Source organism: Salvelinus alpinus, chromosome 3 (genome assembly GCF_045679555.1).
Source record: "Salvelinus alpinus chromosome 3, SLU_Salpinus.1, whole genome shotgun sequence".
NCBI lineage: Eukaryota > Metazoa > Chordata > Actinopteri > Salmoniformes > Salmonidae > Salvelinus > Salvelinus alpinus.
Genome location: NC_092088.1, coordinates 39,090,305 through 39,111,963, shown reverse-complemented (window position 1 = coordinate 39,111,963; position 21,659 = coordinate 39,090,305). Strand labels below are relative to the sequence as shown.

The 21,659-nt window shown below is 45.2% G+C and overlaps 1 protein-coding gene across 2 annotated transcripts; it reads left to right on the top strand.

Moving 5' to 3' along the window:
* Window positions 1–6: 6 nt before the first annotated feature.
* On the top strand, window positions 7–21,184 carry mocos (molybdenum cofactor sulfurase). Of its 2 annotated transcripts, XM_071392771.1 has the most exons (15): window positions 7–276; window positions 2,977–3,066; window positions 7,398–7,464; window positions 7,592–8,236; window positions 8,400–8,476; window positions 8,753–8,952; window positions 9,148–9,264; window positions 9,374–9,769; window positions 10,015–10,177; window positions 13,118–13,205; window positions 13,456–13,580; window positions 15,284–15,380; window positions 20,040–20,181; window positions 20,278–20,382; window positions 20,763–21,184. In XM_071392771.1, the coding sequence occupies exons 1-15, from the start codon at window positions 132–134 to the stop codon at window positions 20,853–20,855; spliced, it is 2,550 nt and encodes an 849-aa protein (XP_071248872.1). In that variant the 5' UTR covers window positions 7–131; the 3' UTR covers window positions 20,856–21,184. The 2 variants fall into 2 exon arrangements, 1 of the variants encoding a protein (XP_071248872.1); XR_011674142.1 differs by lacking the exon at window positions 20,763–21,184 and having other exon boundaries at window positions 20,044–20,181.
* Window positions 21,185–21,659: the final 475 nt, after the last annotated feature.

Below are 21,659 nucleotides of genomic sequence, written 5' to 3'. Positions count from 1 at the left end.
CATGGGAATGCGAGGTAAATCGTTTCGATACAACTGACTACTACTAAAACAGACTGTCACTGTCTGTCAGAGATGCAGTGTGGATTTAGAACTTTGTCAACTCTGCCATTCGACATGTGCAAGACGCGAAAATGCCACTGCATGAGGCCATGGAGAAGGAATCGTTGAATTGTAATCAACTGTGCACGTTTGAGAGCTTCGAGGAAGTGTGGAATCATTACGGCTATAAGAATGTATTCCAATACGTGATAGAACGGGAGTTCTCAAGGATTAAAGGTACAGTGAGCTACTTTTTGCGTGGGGTTTATGTTAACTTAAGCTGGTTCAATGCAAACCGGTGATGTAACATTGTAACATAGGTCTGCCTACTGTATATGTTATGCAGGACCAAATCTGCCATAGATAAATGCATATATTAATACATAAATAAATGCACACGAAAAGAAGAAACAAAATATATTCACGATTTAAATAATTAATCCCACTTTCTTTCATTTTATTCATTTATATTATTTATTTATTTATTTATGTATTTCTTCCTCCAATATGATAATGCGGGGGTGTCAAGCAAACAAATTTGTGGGTGGTATATAACACACCATTGGTTGATCAACGCCACGGTGTGTTAAGCGATTACATTTGCCTGGGCTGCGTTTAAGTATGACAGAACGTATTCAAAGTTTTGTTTCACATTAGCATCCCCCAAAAAATTATGTGTAGCTCATATAGCTATGTATCAATATGATATGTCACTTTTTTGGGGGGACATTGGAGATGAAGTCTATTATATGCTGCTGTGTAAGCTCTAAACAGCTGTATTCTGTGGGTGTCACCGAGTAGGCTGATACCTCATTTCATGGAGCCAAGATCCATAGGTAAAGCTGTACATTGCAATATGAACGTTCAATACACAGTAGGTTGACTGTGAGCTAATGTGGCTCATTTCACAATGGTGTCAAAGTCCTGCCATAAGAGCTACGACACTAATATGTGTGTTAACTCTTCACAGTTGTGAACATTTCATGGACCCAAGATCCATAGACAAGGCTGTACAATGCATACAGTATGCCCCCAATACAATTCTAAAGTCTAATACATCCACAGTGCAATTTCAAATTAACAAATTATTGTATTTTGTTGAACTTATATAACAACATTCCAAACGTTTAATTATTATCCATTTCAAATGTGGCATGATCCCACTATTTGTATCTGTTTGGGTCAGTTTCAATTTTGAAGGCAATCCTCCAATTCTACTTTCGTGGCTATTGTGGCTAGCTTCACATAGGTGGTGCAAAAGCAGTCTAGCAACGTGCTGTGGATGGGTATAATTTGTGGAACGTACCAACAGGAATCTAGTCCAAAAACTTCGTAAATAACAAGGTTGCCAACAAACAATGCATACAAAGTTGTATAGCGGCCGAATAAGATACCGGGTAGGGAGTGGGCTATTTCCTTAAGTTATCACTCACCACGTTTATTCAGAAAAATGTCTCTGGTAGCCTATGGACAATTATTAAGAATAAGCTATGTGGTGAATTGATGCCTATTCGGCAGCTAGTTATCTAGGCGAATTGATCATGCTATTTTGTATGCCTTATTTGTTGGCAACCTTGTACTTTACAAAGTTTTTGGAACAGATTCCTGTTGGAATGTTCCACAAATTATACCCACCCACTTGCTGTGACATTGATCAACCAATGGTGTGTTAGATACCACCCACAGAAGTTTGATTGAAACCTCCTCATTGTGGTATTGGAGGAAGAAATACAAAAAATATATAAATTAATACAATTTATTAAAGTTTGAACAATTAGATAAATAATTGAATACGTACAGATATGTAGAGAATATTCATTTTAGTCAGTGTTTTTGTATTTCCTTGCTAATTTTTTAAATTATGTGTGGATTTATTAATTAATTTATCTATTTATGTGTGCATGTATTTATTAATTAATTTCATTATAATTACAGTAGGTTTGGTCCTCCATAATATGTTGTTGTGTTCTTATGACAATACCTGTGCTTACCACTAGTAGTGCAAGTGTTGTTATTAGATGCACATAAGTGATTACCCTGCTGAAAAAACGAGAAGGGTGTGCTTGGGGCCTGCAATTCAGGGTGTTCCTGCATGTGGGTGTTCTTTTGGTCAATGTTTAAGCTACGACTCCGATACACAGGCCGGAGGCGACACCGGTAGTTATCTATCCAGGACACCGGGAGAAAGTGTTCTTTGCCCCCACCTGCCGAGCACTGCTTTCCCGGAGTTCTGTTAACGTTACACCGAGGGCAGGTTCTCGGAAAGGCTGGGGTCGAAAGACACCGTGTACTAGCTAGCTAGGACCCCAGTACACAGGCGGGAGGCGGGGTCGACACCCACCGGTAATTAGCTAGCTAGGACACCTGTAGACAGTGTCCTTCACCCTCACCTGCCAAACACTGCTTTCCCACAGTTCTGTGATGTATCTTTGTGTAGCATAATATTAATGAATCACTCAATGTACATGCACAAACACAACAAACAAAAAAGATATTGAAACAAACAATTCTAAAAATGAAACCGCAATAGAGAATGCTGAGGAATATGATAATGATGGGTGTGGTCAGACCAGATTGACCAGCTAGACCATCATAGACCAGCTTGTTTACCAGCATCACCAGCATAAGCTGGTATGTGTCCAAAATACAGCAAAGGCTGGTCACCAGCAAAACCAGCAAGACCATGTTGGTATACCAGCATCACCAGCATAAACTGGTATGTGTCCAAAACACAGTGAAGGCTGGTCACCAGTGTCCAAAACACAGCAAAGGCTGGTCACCAGCTAAACGAGCTAGACCATGCTGGTCAGACCAGCTTGACCGGCATCATACCAGCACTGACCAGCTTGTTTTTTAGAACAGTTTTTTTCAGCAGGGTATATCCAGATAAAAACTATTTGCCGAGAGTCTCTAATTTCAAAACCAACTTTTTGACAGGCATTACATACCTGGATCATGCTGGAACAACACTATATCCTGAGTCATTGGTGAGAGAATTCTATCAGGATATCTGCACGAATGTATATGGTGAGTATTTCCTCACATACCAAATATAATTAGCTACAACTGATATAATGTGCTGAATTGTTACGTGTGAAAAGTCATTTGATTAAAGGGGAAATCTGGGATTGCTAAATACATTTTTGGACTATTTATGTAAATTATGCTCTTGTTTTTATTAACAAGTAATGTATTGGCCATTGCATGTCAAGGTGTATGCCAGGTCAGGGCAAGTCCTTTTAGGATCCCCATTCTCCTTATTCATGGAGAGCTACTTGTTGGGGTAACAAATTATATTCCACTAGTTTAGTTCCGAACAGAACCATAATTATTTTTCATTCCATTCCACTGCTCCGACCAGTTCTACTACATACCTTTCAGACCGTCAGTATGGTTGACAGTATGGCTTATATCCCTCACGTTCCACGCAGGTCGAGTTATAACAACAAAGTCACACCAGTGACCTGACAGCATGGGAGGACATGCCCCAGTGTTCATATAAAACGGCAGACCATGCGCTACCATGCACTGTCTCTTATTTATTCTCGCAAAGTCAGCGGAGCTGTAGTTGACTGCACAAGTTGACTGCTCCGCTGCTCAGATTGCATCTTCCCAGGTCCCGGTAGGTAAACTCTTTTCGAGTTGTGTGTATTGTCAGTCTGTCACCAACGGCCTGTGACCTGTGTGTCAGAGCGCGAAATTTGCCCTCCGATGCTGTTTGACAGCTCTCCCCCTACCTATCCCTTTTATCAGAGGGTATCGGGCTTTCTCGTGTTGTGCTGACTTAGCCCACCAGCTAGTTTGTATGTGTGTGTTGTCCACTGTACTCCGGTGCTAACCTTGTCAAGATATCCTCCATTGCTATGCTCGTTATCGAGGCCACCGGGCACTAGTCGTCCTTCGACTATTTAAAACTCAAATGGGTCACTTCCCTAGATAACCGCGTCTTGGAAGGTTGTTAGCCTAGCCAGCTATAAGACGTGAGATTCGCATTGCCTTCCCTAGGCATCCCTCTCCCCAGGTATTACTGACATGCTAGTCTGCCAACTCCACTGTGTGTTGTCAGCTTGGCTTACCAAACGACGGCCATTCGTGCGTGTTTCACATAAATAAGCTTACGTTTAAACATATCTCTCCTGCTCCAGCCCTGGAGTCATAGCTAGGCTCACCTAAAATTATTTTGCGGGGGCTGTACAACTCCCGCCAGATTATTGTAGCTCTCTACCTTTTACTGTATATTGTGGTAGCTGTTGTAATACAGTCCCCGGTTACTCTTATATTAGTTAATGATTTAAGTAATATAATAGGTGAAAAAGGTGAAAAAATAAGAGCCTCACTTGGAAGGTCGATTCCTTATCCTCTGAGATAGAGCAGAAAAAAACGATTTTGCATTCCTTGAGTCGGGCTCTCTAGCACTCCCTCCAGCATGGGGGACGCAACAGAGGACTCAGATAGCCGTGATGATGACCTGCTCTCCACTCAGGCATCCAACCGGCACTTTAGTGTCCAGGATGATGACATGCCCAACATTGTGAAGGAAAGGGGACAACCAGTGTTGTAGATGCATTCAGTCTCAATGCTAAAGATGGGTTAGAGTAGTCATTCCAAGGCTCTGATCAAACTGAGTCAAAAGAAAGCTTTGCCTCACTATGCGATGTCCTGCGTGCGGCCTTAGCTAGGCTAGAGCTTGATGACCTTCAAGCCACAGCCCCTGCAGCTAACCCGTTCTTTAAGAAGGCCCCGGCAGCTACACTGTTCGGGGGGCCACCTTCACCCGCTTTTCTTACGGAGCTTCAGAGATGCTGGGCCAACCCGCGGGCTCTCGCCCACCACGGCAAGGATAGTAGGATGCTACCTGCCATGGGCGACACAAAACAATATGGGCTGGACAATATGCCTAAGGTGGATGAATTCATAGCAGACCTGGATCTCTGCAGCCTGAATGATGTATCTCTTCGAGCATTTGTAATCATGACTAGAGAGCTAGGCAGACTGATGTCCACCGTGGTTGTGACTCGTCGCCAGGTCTGGTTCGCCCAAGCCCCAATGTCCGATGACTCCAGGAGGATGCTGAGATAGCTCCCAGTGGTCCCCATACTGCTTTTCAGCCCCATGGCTGAGCGTGCCATCAAATGTACAAAACAGCTGAGTCAGGCTACACCGCTCTGGAACGCACAGCCCAGAAACCAGGCATCACAGAGTCGGGGCAGAGGGAGGCCTGATGCACGTCAACCTTGCCGCTCTAACTCGGCCCAGTCCTACACATGCCCTTGGCCCTACCACTAGCCTAAAACAGGTGCTCGCCAGCCCAAGATGGCGATGCAGCCAACCCCCCCAGCCCCCAGGAGGCCGTTGCCGTGGTTAGCCCCCCCCCCCCCCCCCCCCCCAACCGCACAAACAGGTGTAGGGGCATAAACTGAATGGCGGGGGTCGGCCGTTGTCCAATTTACCCAGCAGCACCGGACTTACTTCCCACCAAAGCACAGAAACAGCTGGTCTGACTTCCTGTAGTGCGCCATGGCTTGCATATTGCATTTGAGGGAACGGACTGGACACAGGAGATTTGCTCGCTCCTCCTCCGCATTCTGGAAAGGAGGGGGGCAGTAGGCCGCCAGCTCGAGGGCTTGATTGATGTGAACGGGTGATAAAACCTTAGGCAAAAAGGCTGGATTGGGCCATAATGTCACACCTAGGTCATCTGCCTTCCTATTTAAACCTCTGAAAACTATATATTTTTTACATATAGCTCTACATTAAATTACTTCACCTATCAGTGTTGATAGAGCAGCTTGCCATGGAGCAGGTAGGTGATTTAATCTGTACAGGAAGTCGTTAACAGCTAATTTTATTTTGTCTTAACAGCATGGTTTAATCATAATGAAATACAAACACACACACTATGATGCCAGACACAGTGTAGGGCGTGAGATGCAACATAAAGAGAGGATGGAGGAAGCTTGCCTTGAAGTGCTGGGCATCTTGTTATGACATACATTATCTGAATAAGGCCCACAGAATTATGCCTACAGAGGGGCCACCTCTATGGAGAACTTTGAACGTTTTTGAACTTCCGAGTTGGTTTAACGTTGGACCAGAGCAAACGTTAACTAGCTAACTAACTAACAAGCTTGTTGTGTGTGCAGAGCAGAACTATAATTAAAAACACGTCTTAGCTTTTTGTAGTTAATAAATACAATGTGAAACGTGATAACTATAGGTTCCTTAACTTCCTTAATCCATTCTTTTAAACATCTCTCCCTAATTTCTGAATAATGCTTGTAACCTTGCTTCAGAGGGGAGGGGCAGGTACCCTACACACACACATGCACACCCTCTGGCAAAGATTTCCAGCTGGCAGACAGGCACTGGAATACGTTTGTGAGTGACAGAGTAAGGGGACTGGAAAAAATATGCTTGGAATATAAAAATAATGTTATTAACTGGTTCCCATTCTTTTAAAAGAACTATTCTGTTCCAGAACAGTATAGATCACTTATGTTTCCAGTTCGGGGTCTGTTCCTCAAATAATTTCCTTTTCCGGTTTTGTTCCCTGTTACTAGGCTATAGCTCTGCCAAACTCAGATTTGTTTATAGGTGTTTTGCCTATACGTAGCAAAGTAGCCAATTGCAAAGTACAAGTATTTTTGTCAACTGTTTTTCCTAGTACAAACTGTTCACTTGACTGTAGAGACTGTATCCAGTCTTCTTCATCACTGCCTGCCCTGCACTGTAAATAAATACCTCCTATTTTTGGACACCCCTCAGAGCCTGGTTCCTCTCTAGGTTTCTTCCTAGGTTCCTAGCCACCATGCTTCTACATCTGCATTGCTTGCTGTTTGGGGTTTTAGGCTGGGTTTCTGTATAGCACTTTGTGACATCTGCCGATGTCTTTATAATTACATTTGACTGATTTGATTTGCACCTGAACTTCCGACTCAGAGACTGTTGCTGCTCCACACCAACTAAATAGGCTGCTGGGTCCTCTATCTTCAAGGGCCAGTTTAGTTCAAATGAAGTTTTCCTGTGTTTTGTATCATATTGTACAACAGCTGATGAAACTAACACTGTAAAAGTGTGAAAACATTTCATCAATGTTATCTCCTGATAGTTGCTGGTTGAAAATGCAATTTACACAGGACCTTTAAATCAGACTATGTGCATGGGCGGGTGTTTGGTTTGCCTGGTGACATCACCAGGCTTTAAATTGGTTAATAGACCAATAACAGAGAGTTCCAAACCTCTTTGCCAATAACAGCTAGTTTTAAGTTTTCCCCTCACTCATACCACTCTGACAGTCCTAGCAAAATTCTTGCTTGAGAAATAGTTTCAATATATTCTTCAAATATTTTTGTTTTTAGGCAACCCTCACAGCCATAACCCCAGCAGCAGACTGACACATGACACAGTGGAGCATGTCAGATACAGGTAAGCCTCTCCTTTCACAGAAATAATTAATCACCATTATACCATCCTAATGAATGTGACTGTGTGACCACTAATTTATGCCCTCCTATTGAGGACATGTACTGAACAGAAATGTATTTTCTTGCAGGATATTGCAGCATTTTAACACCACTCCTGACGAATACTCAGTGATTTTCACCTCTGGCAGTACGGCAGCTCTCAAATTAGTCGCTGAGAGCTTTCCCTGGAGGCCTCCCACTGCTGCGGAGCCAGCCAGTCAGTTCTGCTATCTGACTGATAACCATACCTCGGTGGTTGGTATCAGAGGAGTTACTTCAGCACTGGGAGTAGTTTCTCTACCTGTCTCCCCCGAGGAGATAGAGGCCAGAGCCAAAGATGTGGCCCAGAGTGAAGGCAGCAGTTGCCAGACACCACACCTCTTCTGTTACCCAGCACAGAGCAATTTCTCTGGCAGAAAATACCCTCTGGGGTACGTGAGGGGCATCCAGGCGCGGCAACTGTACCCAGCGTGTGAAAGCGAGGGCCGGTGGTTCGTCCTGCTGGATGCTGCCTCTTTTGCCAGCTGCTCTCCGCTGGATCTGCAGGAGCACCCAGCTGACTTTGTTCCCTTCTCCTTCTATAAGATGTTTGGCTTCCCCACAGGTTTAGGGGCTCTTCTGGTCCGGAATGATACAGCTGCCCTCCTAAGAAAGACGTATTTTGGTGGGGGGACAGCAGCGGCCTACCTAGCAGAGGATAACTATTATGTGCCAGCGCCAAATATGGCTAGCCGGTAAACGATTGCATGAGCTTTGAAATGTAATTATACACGTGGTAAATGAACAAGTATGATTTTTGAAGTTATTTATGAAGTTGAGTGAGCAAGGCTTAGAGAGAAAATATTTTGTGCGATTCTTTGTTTGTGATGCATCTTGTGGTTTTGTTCTCGATTTAAGGTTTGAAGATGGCACCATCTCTTTCCTAGACATCATTGCTCTAAATCATAGTTTTGATTCTCTCCACACGCTCACAGGTATGTACATGTGAATCATTTAAAAGACATGGATGAAACAAAAAGTGATGCATCAATATAATGCATCAATATCATCTGTCATTACATTAAGTATCAAAGTAAGAACTCTGAATTTTAAATCATTTTCAAATGGTTGAGTGGTTGTTCATTACATAAATTTGACAGAAATCTTTAACACCAGTAAGGAGGGGACCAATATTCTACAGAGATTGAAATGAGTCAGTGAAACCCTTCTACTATTGTATTGCAGCTCAGTATATTTTTTTTCTCCTTCAGGAGGCATGGACAAGATCCAGCTGCATACATTTGGTTTAACACGCTATACCTACATGTTGCTGTCTAGTCTTTGCCATGGCAACGGACAACCAGTTGCTCAGATATACTCCCACAGTGAGTTTGAGAACCCGAGCACACAGGGAGCCATCCTCAACTTCAACTTGATGGACTGTCATGGACAAATGATTGGATACTCTCAGGTCCACTCCAATTAGCTTATTTTATTTACTGCACCCTAGAGTTATTTTGCATTTATTGATTTCACACATCCACACAGAAGTCAATTCAGAATTAACAATGCCTAAGTGTGTTATGAATGCCATTATTTTTTTTGTCTTACGTTTCTGCTGATTGATTTAAATGTCAAGGCATTTTCCATTCTCTCGTCTCCTTAGGTGGACAAGCTGGCTAGCCTTTTTAATATCCATGTGCGGACAGGTTGCTTCTGCAACACAGGTGCCTGTCAGCTCTTCCTTGGCATCACCAATCAAGTGGTGAAGAGCAACCTACAGGTGAGTAATGAATTGTAAGTGTCATTGCACATGTGTTTGTGCAAAAGACGATAAAGATTATTCTTCATCTTAATTTACTGTTGCCATGTCCTCTTCTGTGTTCTTCGAGGCGGGTCATGTCTGTGGAGACAACATAGACCTGGTAGACGGCCGTCCAACGGGATCTGTGCGTGTATCTTTCGGCTACATGTCAACCTTCCAGGACTGCCAAAACTTCCTGAACTTCGTTGCGGACTGCTTTGTGGAGAAACCAGTAAAGGTGGACCAAGATAAACTAGACAGACTGAAGTCGAACACCTCTTCTAAAGGTTCCGGTCAATGTCTGCTCACCATGCTTACCAATGGTAAACCTGACCACATAGATGAGAGAGTGCAGGCCTCTACAGATCCAGTTGTGAACCAACGTGGAGGGAAGGCCATCACCAAAGATGCAAAGAGCCATGAGAAGGAACCGACTCTGACTAACATTTACATATATCCCATCAAATCCTGTGCAGCGTTTGAGGTTTGAGCACATTTCACTTTTAATATTGTTGGGATGTCATTAAATCTACAATGCAAATTATTATAGTTCACCAAATACCCATATTATGATTTGATAAAAGTATCAAAAACCTATTGTTGGATATTAGTTGTAAGAAGTACTATTTCATCAACTGAACACAATTACAATATGTGTGTTTGCCTGGCAGTACTATCAATGGATTTCTCACTTCTTCTGTGTTTTGATTGTGATATGGGTTTATGCAGGTGACTGACTGGCCAGTGGGTGCTCTGGGTCTGCTCCATGACCGGGGCTGGATGGTGGTGAATGGTAATAGAGTGTGTCTGAACCAAAAGAGAGAACCACGCTTATGCCTCATTCATCCACAGATCTACCTGCCCACAAACACACTGCTCCTGCAGGCCTCAGGTCAGACATCTATATAGTCAGTTCCAAAGGTTGTGGCACCCTAGATAAAGATGTGCAAAAAGACTATAAAATAAATTCTTAAAATCTGAGCTATATTATATCAATAATGTATGCACTCACTACTTTAAGCCGCTCTGGGTAAGAGGGTTTGCTAAAATGTAAATGTATGCAAATGTTTTTTAATTATTATTTTATACTAATACAATTGCCCAGAGAAAGACATTTTGTTTAACAAGTAATAATGTTTTAGGCACCCCTGTTTTCAATACCTTCCCATACCTCACCTTGCAAGTATAACAGCGCTGAGCCTTTTTTTTTTATGTGATTGGAGAACACATTGGGAGGGATCTTAGACCATTTGTCCATACAGAATCTTTCCAGATCCTTGGTATCCTTCGTCTGCGCTTATGGACTGCCTTCTCCAATTCAAACCACAGGTTTTCAATGGGTCTGAAGTCCGTAGACTGAGATGGCCATTGCAAAATGTTGATTTTGTGTTCAATTAACCATTTATTATTTTGTTTTGATGTGTGCTTGGGGTTATTGTCTTGCTGAAAGATCCACTTGTGACCAAGTTTCAACCTCCTGGCAAGGGCAAGCAGATTTTTGGCTAAAATGTCCTGGTACTGGATAGAGTTCATGATGCCGTTGACCTTAACAATGGCCCCTGGACCGGTGGAAGCAAAATAGCACCATAACGTCAAAGATCTCCCTTTGCCTTCAGAACAGCCTGAATGTTTCATGGCATGGAAACGTTGTTCAATTGATATTGAGGCACCTAACGTGTGCCAGAAAAACATTCCCCACACCATTACAGCACTTTTGTACTGCGCCATTATTTGCCTGTTTGTGGCCTACCTCTTAGCTTGAACAATTCTTGCCATTCTCCTTCGATCTTTCATCAACGAGCTGTTTTCGCCCACAAGACCGCAGCTGACTGGAAGTTTTTTGTTTGTCGCACCATTCTCGGTAAACCCTAGATAGACACTGTCGTGCATGAGAAGTAGAGGATGCCGGCCATTTCTGAAATACTGGAACCGGCACGCCTGGACCGACAATCATACCATGCTCAATGTCACTTAGGTCATTCGTTTAGCCTATTCTAATGTTCAAGCGAACAGTAACTGAATGCCTCTATGCCTGTCTGCCTGCTTTATATAGCAGGCCACGGCCACGTGACTCACTGTCTCTAGGAGCGAACCATTTTCGTGAAAGGGGTGGTGCACCTAATAAACTGAGTGTATATATACACTGCTCAAAAAAATAAAGGGAACACTTAAACAACACAATGTAACTCCAAGTCAATCACAATTCTGTGAAATCAAACTGTCCACTTAGGAAGCAACACTGATTGACAATAAATTTCACATGCTGTTGTGCAAATGGAATAGACAAAAGGTGGAAATTATAGGCAATTAGCAAGACACCCCCAATAAAGGAGTGGTTCTGCAGGTGGTGACCACAGACCACTTCTCAGTTCCTATGCTTCCTGGCTGATGTTTTGGTCACTTTTGAATGCTGGCGGTGCTTTCACTCTAGTGGTAGCATGAGACGGAGTCTACAACCCACACAAGTGGCTCAGGTAGTGCAGCTCATCCAGGATGGCACATCAATGCGAGCTGTGGCAAGAAGGTTTGCTGTGTCTGTCAGCGTAGTGTCCAGAGCATGGAGGCGCTACCAGGAGACAGGCCAGTACATCAGGAGACGTGGAGGAGGCCGTAGGAGGGCAACAACCCAGCAGCAGGACCGCTACCTCCGCCTTTGTGCAAGGAGGAGCACTGCCAGAGCCCTGCAAAATGACCTCCAGCAGGCCACAAATGTGCATGTGTCTGCTCAAACGGTCAGAAACAGACTCCATGAGGGTGGTATGAGGGCCCGACGTCCACAGGTGGGGGTTGTGCTTACAGCCCAACACCGTGCAGGACGTTTGGCATTTGCCAGAGAACACCAAGATTGGCAAATTCGCCACTGGCGCCCTGTGCTCTTCACAGAGGAAAGCAGGTTCACACGCACATGTGACAGACGTGACAGAGTCTGGAGACGCCGTGGAGAACGTTCTGCTGCCTGCAACATCCTCCAGCATGACCGGTTTGGCGGTGGGTCAGTCATGGTGTGGGGTGGCATTTCTTTGGGGGGCCGCACAGCCCTCCATGTGCTCGCCAGAGGTAGCCTGACTGCCATTAGGTACCGATATGAGATCCTCAGACCCCTTGTGAGACCATATGCTGGTGCGGTTGGCCCTGGGTTCCTCCCAATGCAAGACAATGCTAGACCTCATGTGGCTGGAGTGTGTCAGCAGTTCCTGCAAGAGGAAGGCATTGATGCTATGGACTGGCCCGCCCGTTCCCCAGACCTGAATCCAATTGAGCACATCTGGGACATCATGTCTCGCTCCATCCACCAACGCCACGTTGCACCACAGACTGTCCAGGAGTTGGCGGATGCTTTAGTCCAGGTCTGGGAGGAGATCCCTCAGGAGACCATCCGCCACCTCATCAGGAGCATGCCCAGGCGTTGTAGGGAGGTCATACAGGCACGTGGAGGCCACACACACTACTGAGCCTCATTTTGACTTGTTCTAAGGACATTACATCAAAGTTGGATCAGCCTGTAGTGTGGTTTTCCACTTTAATTTTGAGTGTGACTCCAAATCCAGACCTCCATGGGTTGATAAATTTGATTTCCATTGATAAGTTTTGTGTGATTTTGTTGTCAGCACATTCAACTATGTAAAGAAAGTATTTAATAAGAATATTTCATTCATTCAGATCTAGGATGTGTTATTTTAGTGTTCCCTTTATTTTTTTGAGCAGTGTATATATACATTTATAAAATGTTTTATTGTGACACGTCAGGAATTTTTATTCAGCAGCACCCCGCAAATACATTTCAGTAACACATTTTCAGAACTGTTCTAAAAGAGTTCCTCTTCTCTCTCAGGAATGAACACTATTTGTGTCCCTTTGGAAAACCACAATGAGCCACACCAGAGTCATAGGGTGTGTCAAAACATGGTGTGTGGTGACAGGTGAGTTGGCTTTTTTATTAAACTACTAGCTATGTCTTTGTAGAGTAGGCTTGAAAGACATGTATCATCAGAATGACGTGTTTAATTTTGACGCATTTTCCCACAATCATTGGTCTGCCACTGAGTACTTTTTCAATACCTTTTAGTCACATTCAGATGTTATAACAGATCATTTAAAATAAGGATATTTGACCTTCCCCTTGATTCAGAAATGTTGTAATGGTTGTTATTTTATTCTCTCCATCCCAAGGGTGGAGACAGTGGACTGTGGCGATGAAGCTGCATCATGGCTCTCAGAGTTCCTTGGACAGCCTTGTCGTTTGATAAGGCAAAGTCCTGATTTCAGCCGCGACATGAAAAAGGGCCATGAAAAAGGTGAAAGGGAAATGTCCTTGGTAAACTTAAGATGCAATACTAGAGTATCATTTGACATTTAATCATTTAGCAGACGCTCTCATCCAAAGCGAGTTAGTTAGTGCATTCATCTTAAGATAGCTAGATGGGACAACCACATGTCACAGTAGTTATCAGCAAAGTCAGTTCGAGGTGAGGAGGGGATTATTTAAGATACTCTTTGAAGAGGTAGGGTTTCAGGTGCTTTCGGAAGATGGGCAGGGACTCTGCTGTCCTAGCTTCAGGGGGAAGCTGGTTCCACCATTGGAGTGCCAGGACAGAGAAGAGCTTGGACTGGGCTGAGTGGGAGCTGCCCTCCCATAGGGGTGGGAGGGCCAAGAGACCAGAGGTGGCAGAACGGAGTGGGCTGCCCTCCCATTGGGGTGTAAGATTTGAGCATAGCCTGAAGGTAGGGAGGGTCAGTTCCTCTTGATGCTCTGTAGGCAAGCACCATGGTCTTGTAGTGTATGCAAGCTTCAACTGGAAGCCAGTGGAGTGTGCGCAGCAGCGGGATGACTTGGGAGAACTTGAAGGTTGATAACCAGGCAGGCTGCAGTGTTCTGGATAAGTTGCAGAGGTTTGATGGCACAAGCATAGAGCCCAGCCAACAGTGAGTTCCAGTAGTCCAGACAAGTGATGACAAGTGCCTGGATTAGGACCTGCGCCGCTTCCTGTGTGAGGTATGGTTGTACTCTACGGATGTTGTAGAGGATGAACCTGCAAGAGCGAGTCACTGCTTTGATGTTTGCAGAGAACGACAGGGTGTTGACCAGGGTCACGCCAAGGTTATTTGCACTCTGGAAGGGCAACACTGTGGAGTTCTCAAACGTGACGGAGAGGTCTTTGAGAAGGCAGGCCTTCCCCGGGAGGAAGAGCAGCTTCGTCTTGTCGATGTTGAGAGAGGGAGAAGGATTTAGCAGAATGGAGAGATGATAGGATAATAGAGGAGAGAGTAGTGGGAGAGAGACTGACGATTGTGATGGCGCATGACCATCTGGGTAGGGCCACGCACTTGGGAGGTAGGCCCACCTACTGGGGACCCAGGCCCAGCCAATCAGAATGAGTTTTTTACCCACAAAAGGGCTTTATTACATACAGAAATACCCCCCCCCCCAGACGATCCCACAGCTGAAGAAACCAGATGTGGAGGTCCAGGCTGGCGTTACACTTGGTCTGTGGTTGTGAGGCTGGTTGGGAGTCCTGCCAAATTCTCTAAAACGAAGTTGGAGGCGGCTTATGGTAGAGAAATGAACATTAAATTCTCTGGCAACAGCTCTGGTGGAAATTCCTGCTGTCCTGTCAGCATGCCAATTGCATGCTCCCTCAACTTGAGACATCTGTGGCATTGTGTTATGTGACAAAACTGCACATTTTAGAGTGGCCTTTTATTGTCCCCAGCACAAGGTGCGCCTGTGTAATGATCATGCTATTTAATACGTTTATTGATATGCTACACCTGTCAGGTGGATGGATTATCTTGGAAAATGCTCACTAACAGGGATGCAAACAAATTTGTGCACAGAATGAGAGAAATACACTTTTTGTGAGTATTGAACTTTTCTGGGATTTTTTTTCTTCTGCTCATGAAACATAGGACCAACACTGTTGCGTCTATATTTTTGTTCAGTATATTTTGTATCCATGAATGTTGGAATTTTCTTTGCCCTCATAATGACTTGCCCCAGAGGTCTCATCCACTGCCCTCTCATTGGTGAATGAAGCCCAGTACCTAGTAGTCAACCGTGCCAGTGTCGATTTGCTTCAGAGACATATCACAAGCAGGTATAGTATAACATTACATTTACATTTAAGTCATTTAGCAGACGCTCTTATCCAGAGCGACTTACAAATTGGTGCATTCACCTAATGACATCCAGTGGAACAGCCACTTTACAATAGTGCATCTAAATCTTTTAAGGGGGGGGGGGGGGGGGCAGAAGGATTGCTTTATCCTAGGTATTCCTTGAAGAGGTGGGGTTTCAGGTGTCTCCGGAAGGTGGTGATTGACTCCGCTGTCCTGGCGTCGTGAGGGAGTTTGTTCCACCATTGGGGTGCCAGAGCAGCGAACAGTTTTGACTGGGCTGAGCGGGAACTGTACTTCCTCAGTGGTAGGGAGGCGAGCAGGCCAGAGGTGGATGAACGCAGAGCCCTTGTTTGGGTGTAGGGCCTGATCAGAGCCTGAAGGTACTGAGGTGCCGTTCCCCTCACAGCTCCGTAGGCAAGCACCATGGTCTTGTAGCGGATGCGAGCTTCAACTGGAAGCCAGTGGAGAGAGCGGAGGAGCGGGGTGACGTGAGAGAACTTGGGAAGGTTGAACACCAGACGGGCTGCGGCGTTCTGGATGAGTTGTAGGGGTTTGATGGCACAGGCAGGGAGCCCAGCCAACAGCGAGTTGCAGTAATCCAGACGGGAGATGACAAGTGCCTGGATTAGGACCTGCGCCGCTTCCTGTGTGAGGCAGGGTCGTACTCTGCGGATGTTGTAGAGCATGAACCTACAGGAACGGGCCACCGCCTTGATGTTAGTTGAGAACGACAGGGTGTTGTCCAGGATCACGCCAAGGTTCTTAGCGCTCTGGGAGGAGGACACAATGGAGTTGTCAACCGTGATGGCGAGATCATGGAACGGGCAGTCCTTCCCCGGGAGGAAGAGCAGCTCCGTCTTGCCGAGGTTCAGCTTGAGGTGGTGATCCGTCATCCACACTGATATGTCTGCCAGACATGCAGAGATGCGATTCGCCACCTGGTCATCAGAAGGGGGAAAGGAGAAGATTAATTGTGTGTCGTCTGCATAGCAGTGATAGGAGAGACCATGTGAGGTTATGACAGAGCCAAGTGACTTGGTGTATAGCGAGAATAGGAGAGGGCCTAGAACAGAGCCCTGGGGGACACCAGTGGTGAGAGCGCGTGGTGAGGAGACAGATTCTCGCCACGCCACCTGGTAGGAGCGACCTGTCAGGTAGGACGCAATCCAAGCGTGGGCCGCGCCGGAGATGCCCAACTCGGAGAGGGTGGAGAGGAGGATCTGATGGTTCACAGTATCGAAGGCAGCCGATAGGTCTAGAAGGATGAGAGCAGAGGAGAGAGAGTTAGCTTTAGCAGTGCGGAGCGCCTCCGTGATACAGAGAAGAGCAGTCTCAGTTGAGTGACTAGTCTTGAAACCTGACTGATTTGGATCAAGAAGGTCATTCTGAGAGAGATAGCAGGAGAGCTGGCCAAGGACGGCACGTTCAAGAGTTTTGGAGAGAAAAGAAAGAAGGGATACTGGTCTGTAGTTGTTGACATCGGAGGGATCGAGTGTAGGTTTTTTCAGAAGGGGTGCAACTCTCGCTCTCTTGAAGACGGAAGGGACGTAGCCAGCGGTCAAGGATGAGTTGATGAGCGAGGTGAGGTAAGGGAGAAGGTCTCCGGAAATGGTCTGGAGAAGAGAGGAGGGGATAGGGTCAAGCGGGCAGGTTGTTGGGCGGCCGGCCGTCACAAGACGCGAGATTTCATCTGGAGAGAGAGGGGAGAAAGAGGTTAAAGCACAGGGTAGGGCAGTGTGAGCAGAACCAGCGGTGTCGTTTGACTTAGCAAACGAGGATCGGATGTCGTCGACCTTCTTTTCAAAATGGTTGACGAAGTCGTCTGCAGAGAGGGAGGAGGGGGGGGGAGGGGGAGGAGGATTCAGGAGGGAGGAGAAGGTGGCAAAGAGCTTCCTAGGGTTAGAGGCAGATGCTTGGAATTTAGAGTGGTAGAAAGTGGCTTTAGCAGCAGAGACAGAAGAGGAAAATGTAGAGAGGAGGGAGTGAAAGGATGCCAGGTCCGCAGGGAGGCGAGTTTTCCTCCATTTCCGCTCGGCTGCCCGGAGCCCTGTTCTGTGAGCTCGCAATGAGTCGTCGAGCCACGGAGCGGGAGGGGAGGACCGAGCCGGCCTGGAGGATAGGGGACATAGAGAGTCAAAGGATGCAGAAAGGGAGGAGAGGAGGGTTGAGGAGGCAGAATCAGGAGATAGGTTGGAGAAGGTTTGGGCAGAGGGAAGAGATGATAGGATGGAAGAGGAGAGAGTAGCGGGGGAGAGAGAGCGAAGGTTGGGACGGCGCGATACCATCCGAGTAGGGGCAGTGTGGGAAGTGTTGGATGAGAGCGAGAGGGAAAAGGATACAAGGTAGTGGTCGGAGACTTGGAGGGGAGTTGCAATGAGGTTAGTGGAAGAACAGCATCTAGTAAAGATGAGGTCAAGCGTATTGCCTGCCTTGTGAGTAGGGGGGGAAGGTGAGAGGGTGAGGTCAAAAGAGGAGAGGAGTGGAAAGAAGGAGGCAGAGAGGAATGAGTCAAAGGTAGACATGGGGAGGTTAAAGTCACCCAGAACTGTGAGAGGTGAGCCGTCCTCAGGAAAGGAGCTTATCAAGGCATCAAGCTCATTGATGAACTCTCCAAGGGAACCTGGAGGGCGATAAATGATAAGGATGTTAAGCTTGAAAGGGCTGGTAACTGTGACAGCATGGAATTCAAAGGAGGCGATAGACAGATGGGTAAGGGGAGAAAGAGAGAATGACCACTTGGGAGAGATGAGGATCCCGGTGCCACCACCCCGCTGACCAGAAGCTCTCGGGGTGTGCGAGAACACGTGGGCAGACGAAGAGAGAGCAGTAGGAGTAGCAGTGTTATCTGTGGTGAGCCATGTTTCCGTCAGTGCCAAGAAGTCGAGGGACTGGAGGGACGCATAGGCTGAGATGAGCTCTGCCTTGTTGGCCGCGGATCGGCAGTTCCAGAGGCTACCGGAGACCTGGAACTCCACGTGGGTCGTGCGGGCTGGGACCACCAGGTTAGGGTGGGCGCGGCCACGCAGTGTGAAGCGTTTGTATGGTCTGTGCAGAGAGGAGAGAACAGGGATAGACAGACACATAGTTGACAGGCTACAGAAGAGGCTACGCTAAAGCAAAGGAGATTAGAATGACAAGTGGGCTACACGACTCGAATGTTCAGAAAGTTAAGCTTACGTTGCAAAAAAAATAAATAAAATAAAAGATCTAATTGACTAAAATGATATAGTACTGCTGGCTGGTGAAGTAGCCTGGCTAGCAGTGGCTGCGTTGTTGAAAGTGAAGCTGGCTAGGTGACCTCGACAATTTCTCTAAATTTCTCTAAACTACACAATTATCATGGATACAAGGACAGCAAAGACAACTAGCTAACACTACGCTAATCAAGTCCTTCCGTTGTAATGTAAGTTTCTACAGTGCTGCTATTCGGTAGAAGTTGGCTAGCTAGCAGTGTTAGCTAGCAGTGTTGGCTAGGTAGGAGGACGGCAGCGCGGCAGGCGAAAATAGCTGGCTAGCTAACCGATAATTACTCAAAGCTACACAATTATCTTAGATACAAAGATAGCAAAGAAAACTATGTAGCTAGCTAACACTACACAAATCAAGTCGTTCCGTTGTAATGTAATCGTTTCTACAGTGCTGCTAATCGGTGGCTAGCTGGCTAGCTAGCAGGGTTGACTACGTTACGTTACGTTAGGACGAGAATACCTGGCTAGCGAACCTCAGCGAACCTCGATAACTACACAATTATCCTTGATACAAAGACGGCTACGTAGCCAGCTAAGTAGCTAGCTAAGATCAAACAAATCAAAGATAGCAAAGACAACTGTGTAGCCAGCCAACACTACACTAATCAAGTCGTTCCGTTGTAATGCACTCGTTTCTACAATGCTGCTATTCGGTGGCAAGCTGGCTAGCTAGCAGTGTTGGCTACGTAGCGTTACGTTAGGACGAAAATAGCTGGCTAGCGAACCTCAATAACTACACAATTATGTTTGATACAAAGACGGCTATGTAGCTAGCTAAGATCAAACAAATCAAACCGTTGTACTGTAATGAAAATGAAAATCAGACCGTTGTACTATAATGAAATGTAATGAAAAGTTATACTACTATTGGGTAGACGGTGGACGTTTGCTAGCTGGCTAGCTGCTGGGCAGATAGCAGTGTGGACTACGATAGACGACGAAATACGATAATTACGCAATTATCTTTGATACACAGACGGCTATGTAGCTAGCTAAGAAGAAATTGCTAAGGTTGGACAAATTAAACCGTTGTACTATAATGAAATGTAATGAAATGTAATGAAAAGTTATACTACCTGCAGAGCGAATGCAAATGCGACCGCTCGCTCCAAACCGGATGTATGCGATTTGTATAACATGTTATTATTGCCTGAGGGCCTCACTCATTCTTGGTGGAGGACATTTGAAATTTGTGACATACTAAATTCTGCATTATAAAATGGGTTGTTTGAATCCTGGATGCTGATTGGTTGATAGCAGGGAGTTTTTCACAACAATCCCCAGGTAATGTCTGTTAACAGTTACATTTGAATGATCAATACATTTTTTATTAACGTGAGCCATCCTTTTTTCTTGTTCCTTGTGGTTCATCTAACCACTGTGGGACAGACAGGAATCCTCTGATGACCATCAGCCTCTTGACACCCAGAAGCTTATTAGTCGATTTCGGGCCAATTTAGTCATCTCTGGAAAGGAGCCATTTGAGGAAGATGATTGGTCACACTTGATTATTGGAAATACCCATTTCCAGGTGAGGATGCAGATGATAAACGGTGACACTTATTTCTGAAATGGTAATGAAAATCTATAACTGCATCATCTCTTTGTGATGTGATGTGACGTGAAGGTGGCAGGTCGGTGTGGCAGATGCCAGATGATCGGGGTTGATCAGAGCACAGGAGCCAAGACCAAGGAGCCTCTTCTGTCTCTCTCTGCCTATCGCAAGGGGAAGGTCAGTGTAAAACAACTGCTGCAGTGTGCTCGTGTGTATGTGTGTGACAGAGAGAGAGATTGAGAGAGAGAGCGGGGAAGTTTGTCTTTAATTTCAGTGTGTGACAATATGTTCCAGGGTGTGTAGCGTTTTTTTTTCAGAAAGTCCCTATCCCATGACACACCATCTGACTTACTACTGGGTGGACTGCATTTGCAACGGTCTGTGTTATTGACCTTAGATCAGAGGTAGCCAGAGTACATAGAAAAGAAGAAAAATAACAAAGAAAGCAAACAGCAAAGTACACAGTGTCCTTTATCCCCAAATTACCCCTTTTGGATACAATGGCCATTTTGCCCATTCAGTAAGTATGCTGTAAATGTGTTCTGATTGTTTTTTAGGTGACATTTGGTGTGTACCTGGTCCACCAATCACCGGAAGACTCTAATTCTACCCTATCTGTTGGCTCTTCTGTAAAGTCTGAAATGTCATGATAAGGTTACCAATTCCAGATGTGTTTTCGTTTGTCTGGACTGCGAAAAAGTTTAAGCAAACTTTGCATGGATACAATTTCAATATATTTGAAGTGTTTGCATAAGTGTTTGCATATTGTTAGACAACCCAGGTAATAACAGAGCTCATACAGACTGAAGTGTAAATCAATTACTGTACCTTTTTTAGTTTACATGATTTTAATGTTTTGTAAATAAACAAAACTGTATTTTGGGGGTTTATCTTTGAATAACTGATTTGGTTAACTTCGTCCTTAAACATGTGGATTAAGTATGTTTGCTTACCCAAATAAAAACCGGATTTGTCTGTGTTTTATATATATTTCCACACTATGAAGTTGGAATAATACTGTGGAACAGTGAGAATGATGATAATGCCCTTTTAGTGTAAGAGCTGTTTGAACCGACTGCCTGAAATTTTAGGCTATTTTGGTGGGATGGAGTTTTGGCCTTCCATGGTGACATCACCATGCAGTAAATTAGTTAATAGACCAATAATAAAGTTCTAAACCTCTCTGCCAATAAAAGCTAATTTTCAGTTCCCCCCCCCCCCCCTCAGACCACACCCAGACAGTCCTAGCAAAATTCTTGCTGTGAGAAATTGCCCTTTAAAAACGTCTGAATTCGACCTTTAACCCGGGTGCCAACTTAAAAAATGTATCATACCGTTCCCAACCATGTTGCCATCCCCTCTGTCCCCAGACTGGGCTTGCAGGCTTGCAATGAGCCTGCACTGAAATACACGATTTACTATAAAAAAAAAGTGTAATTTTATTAGATTCATTG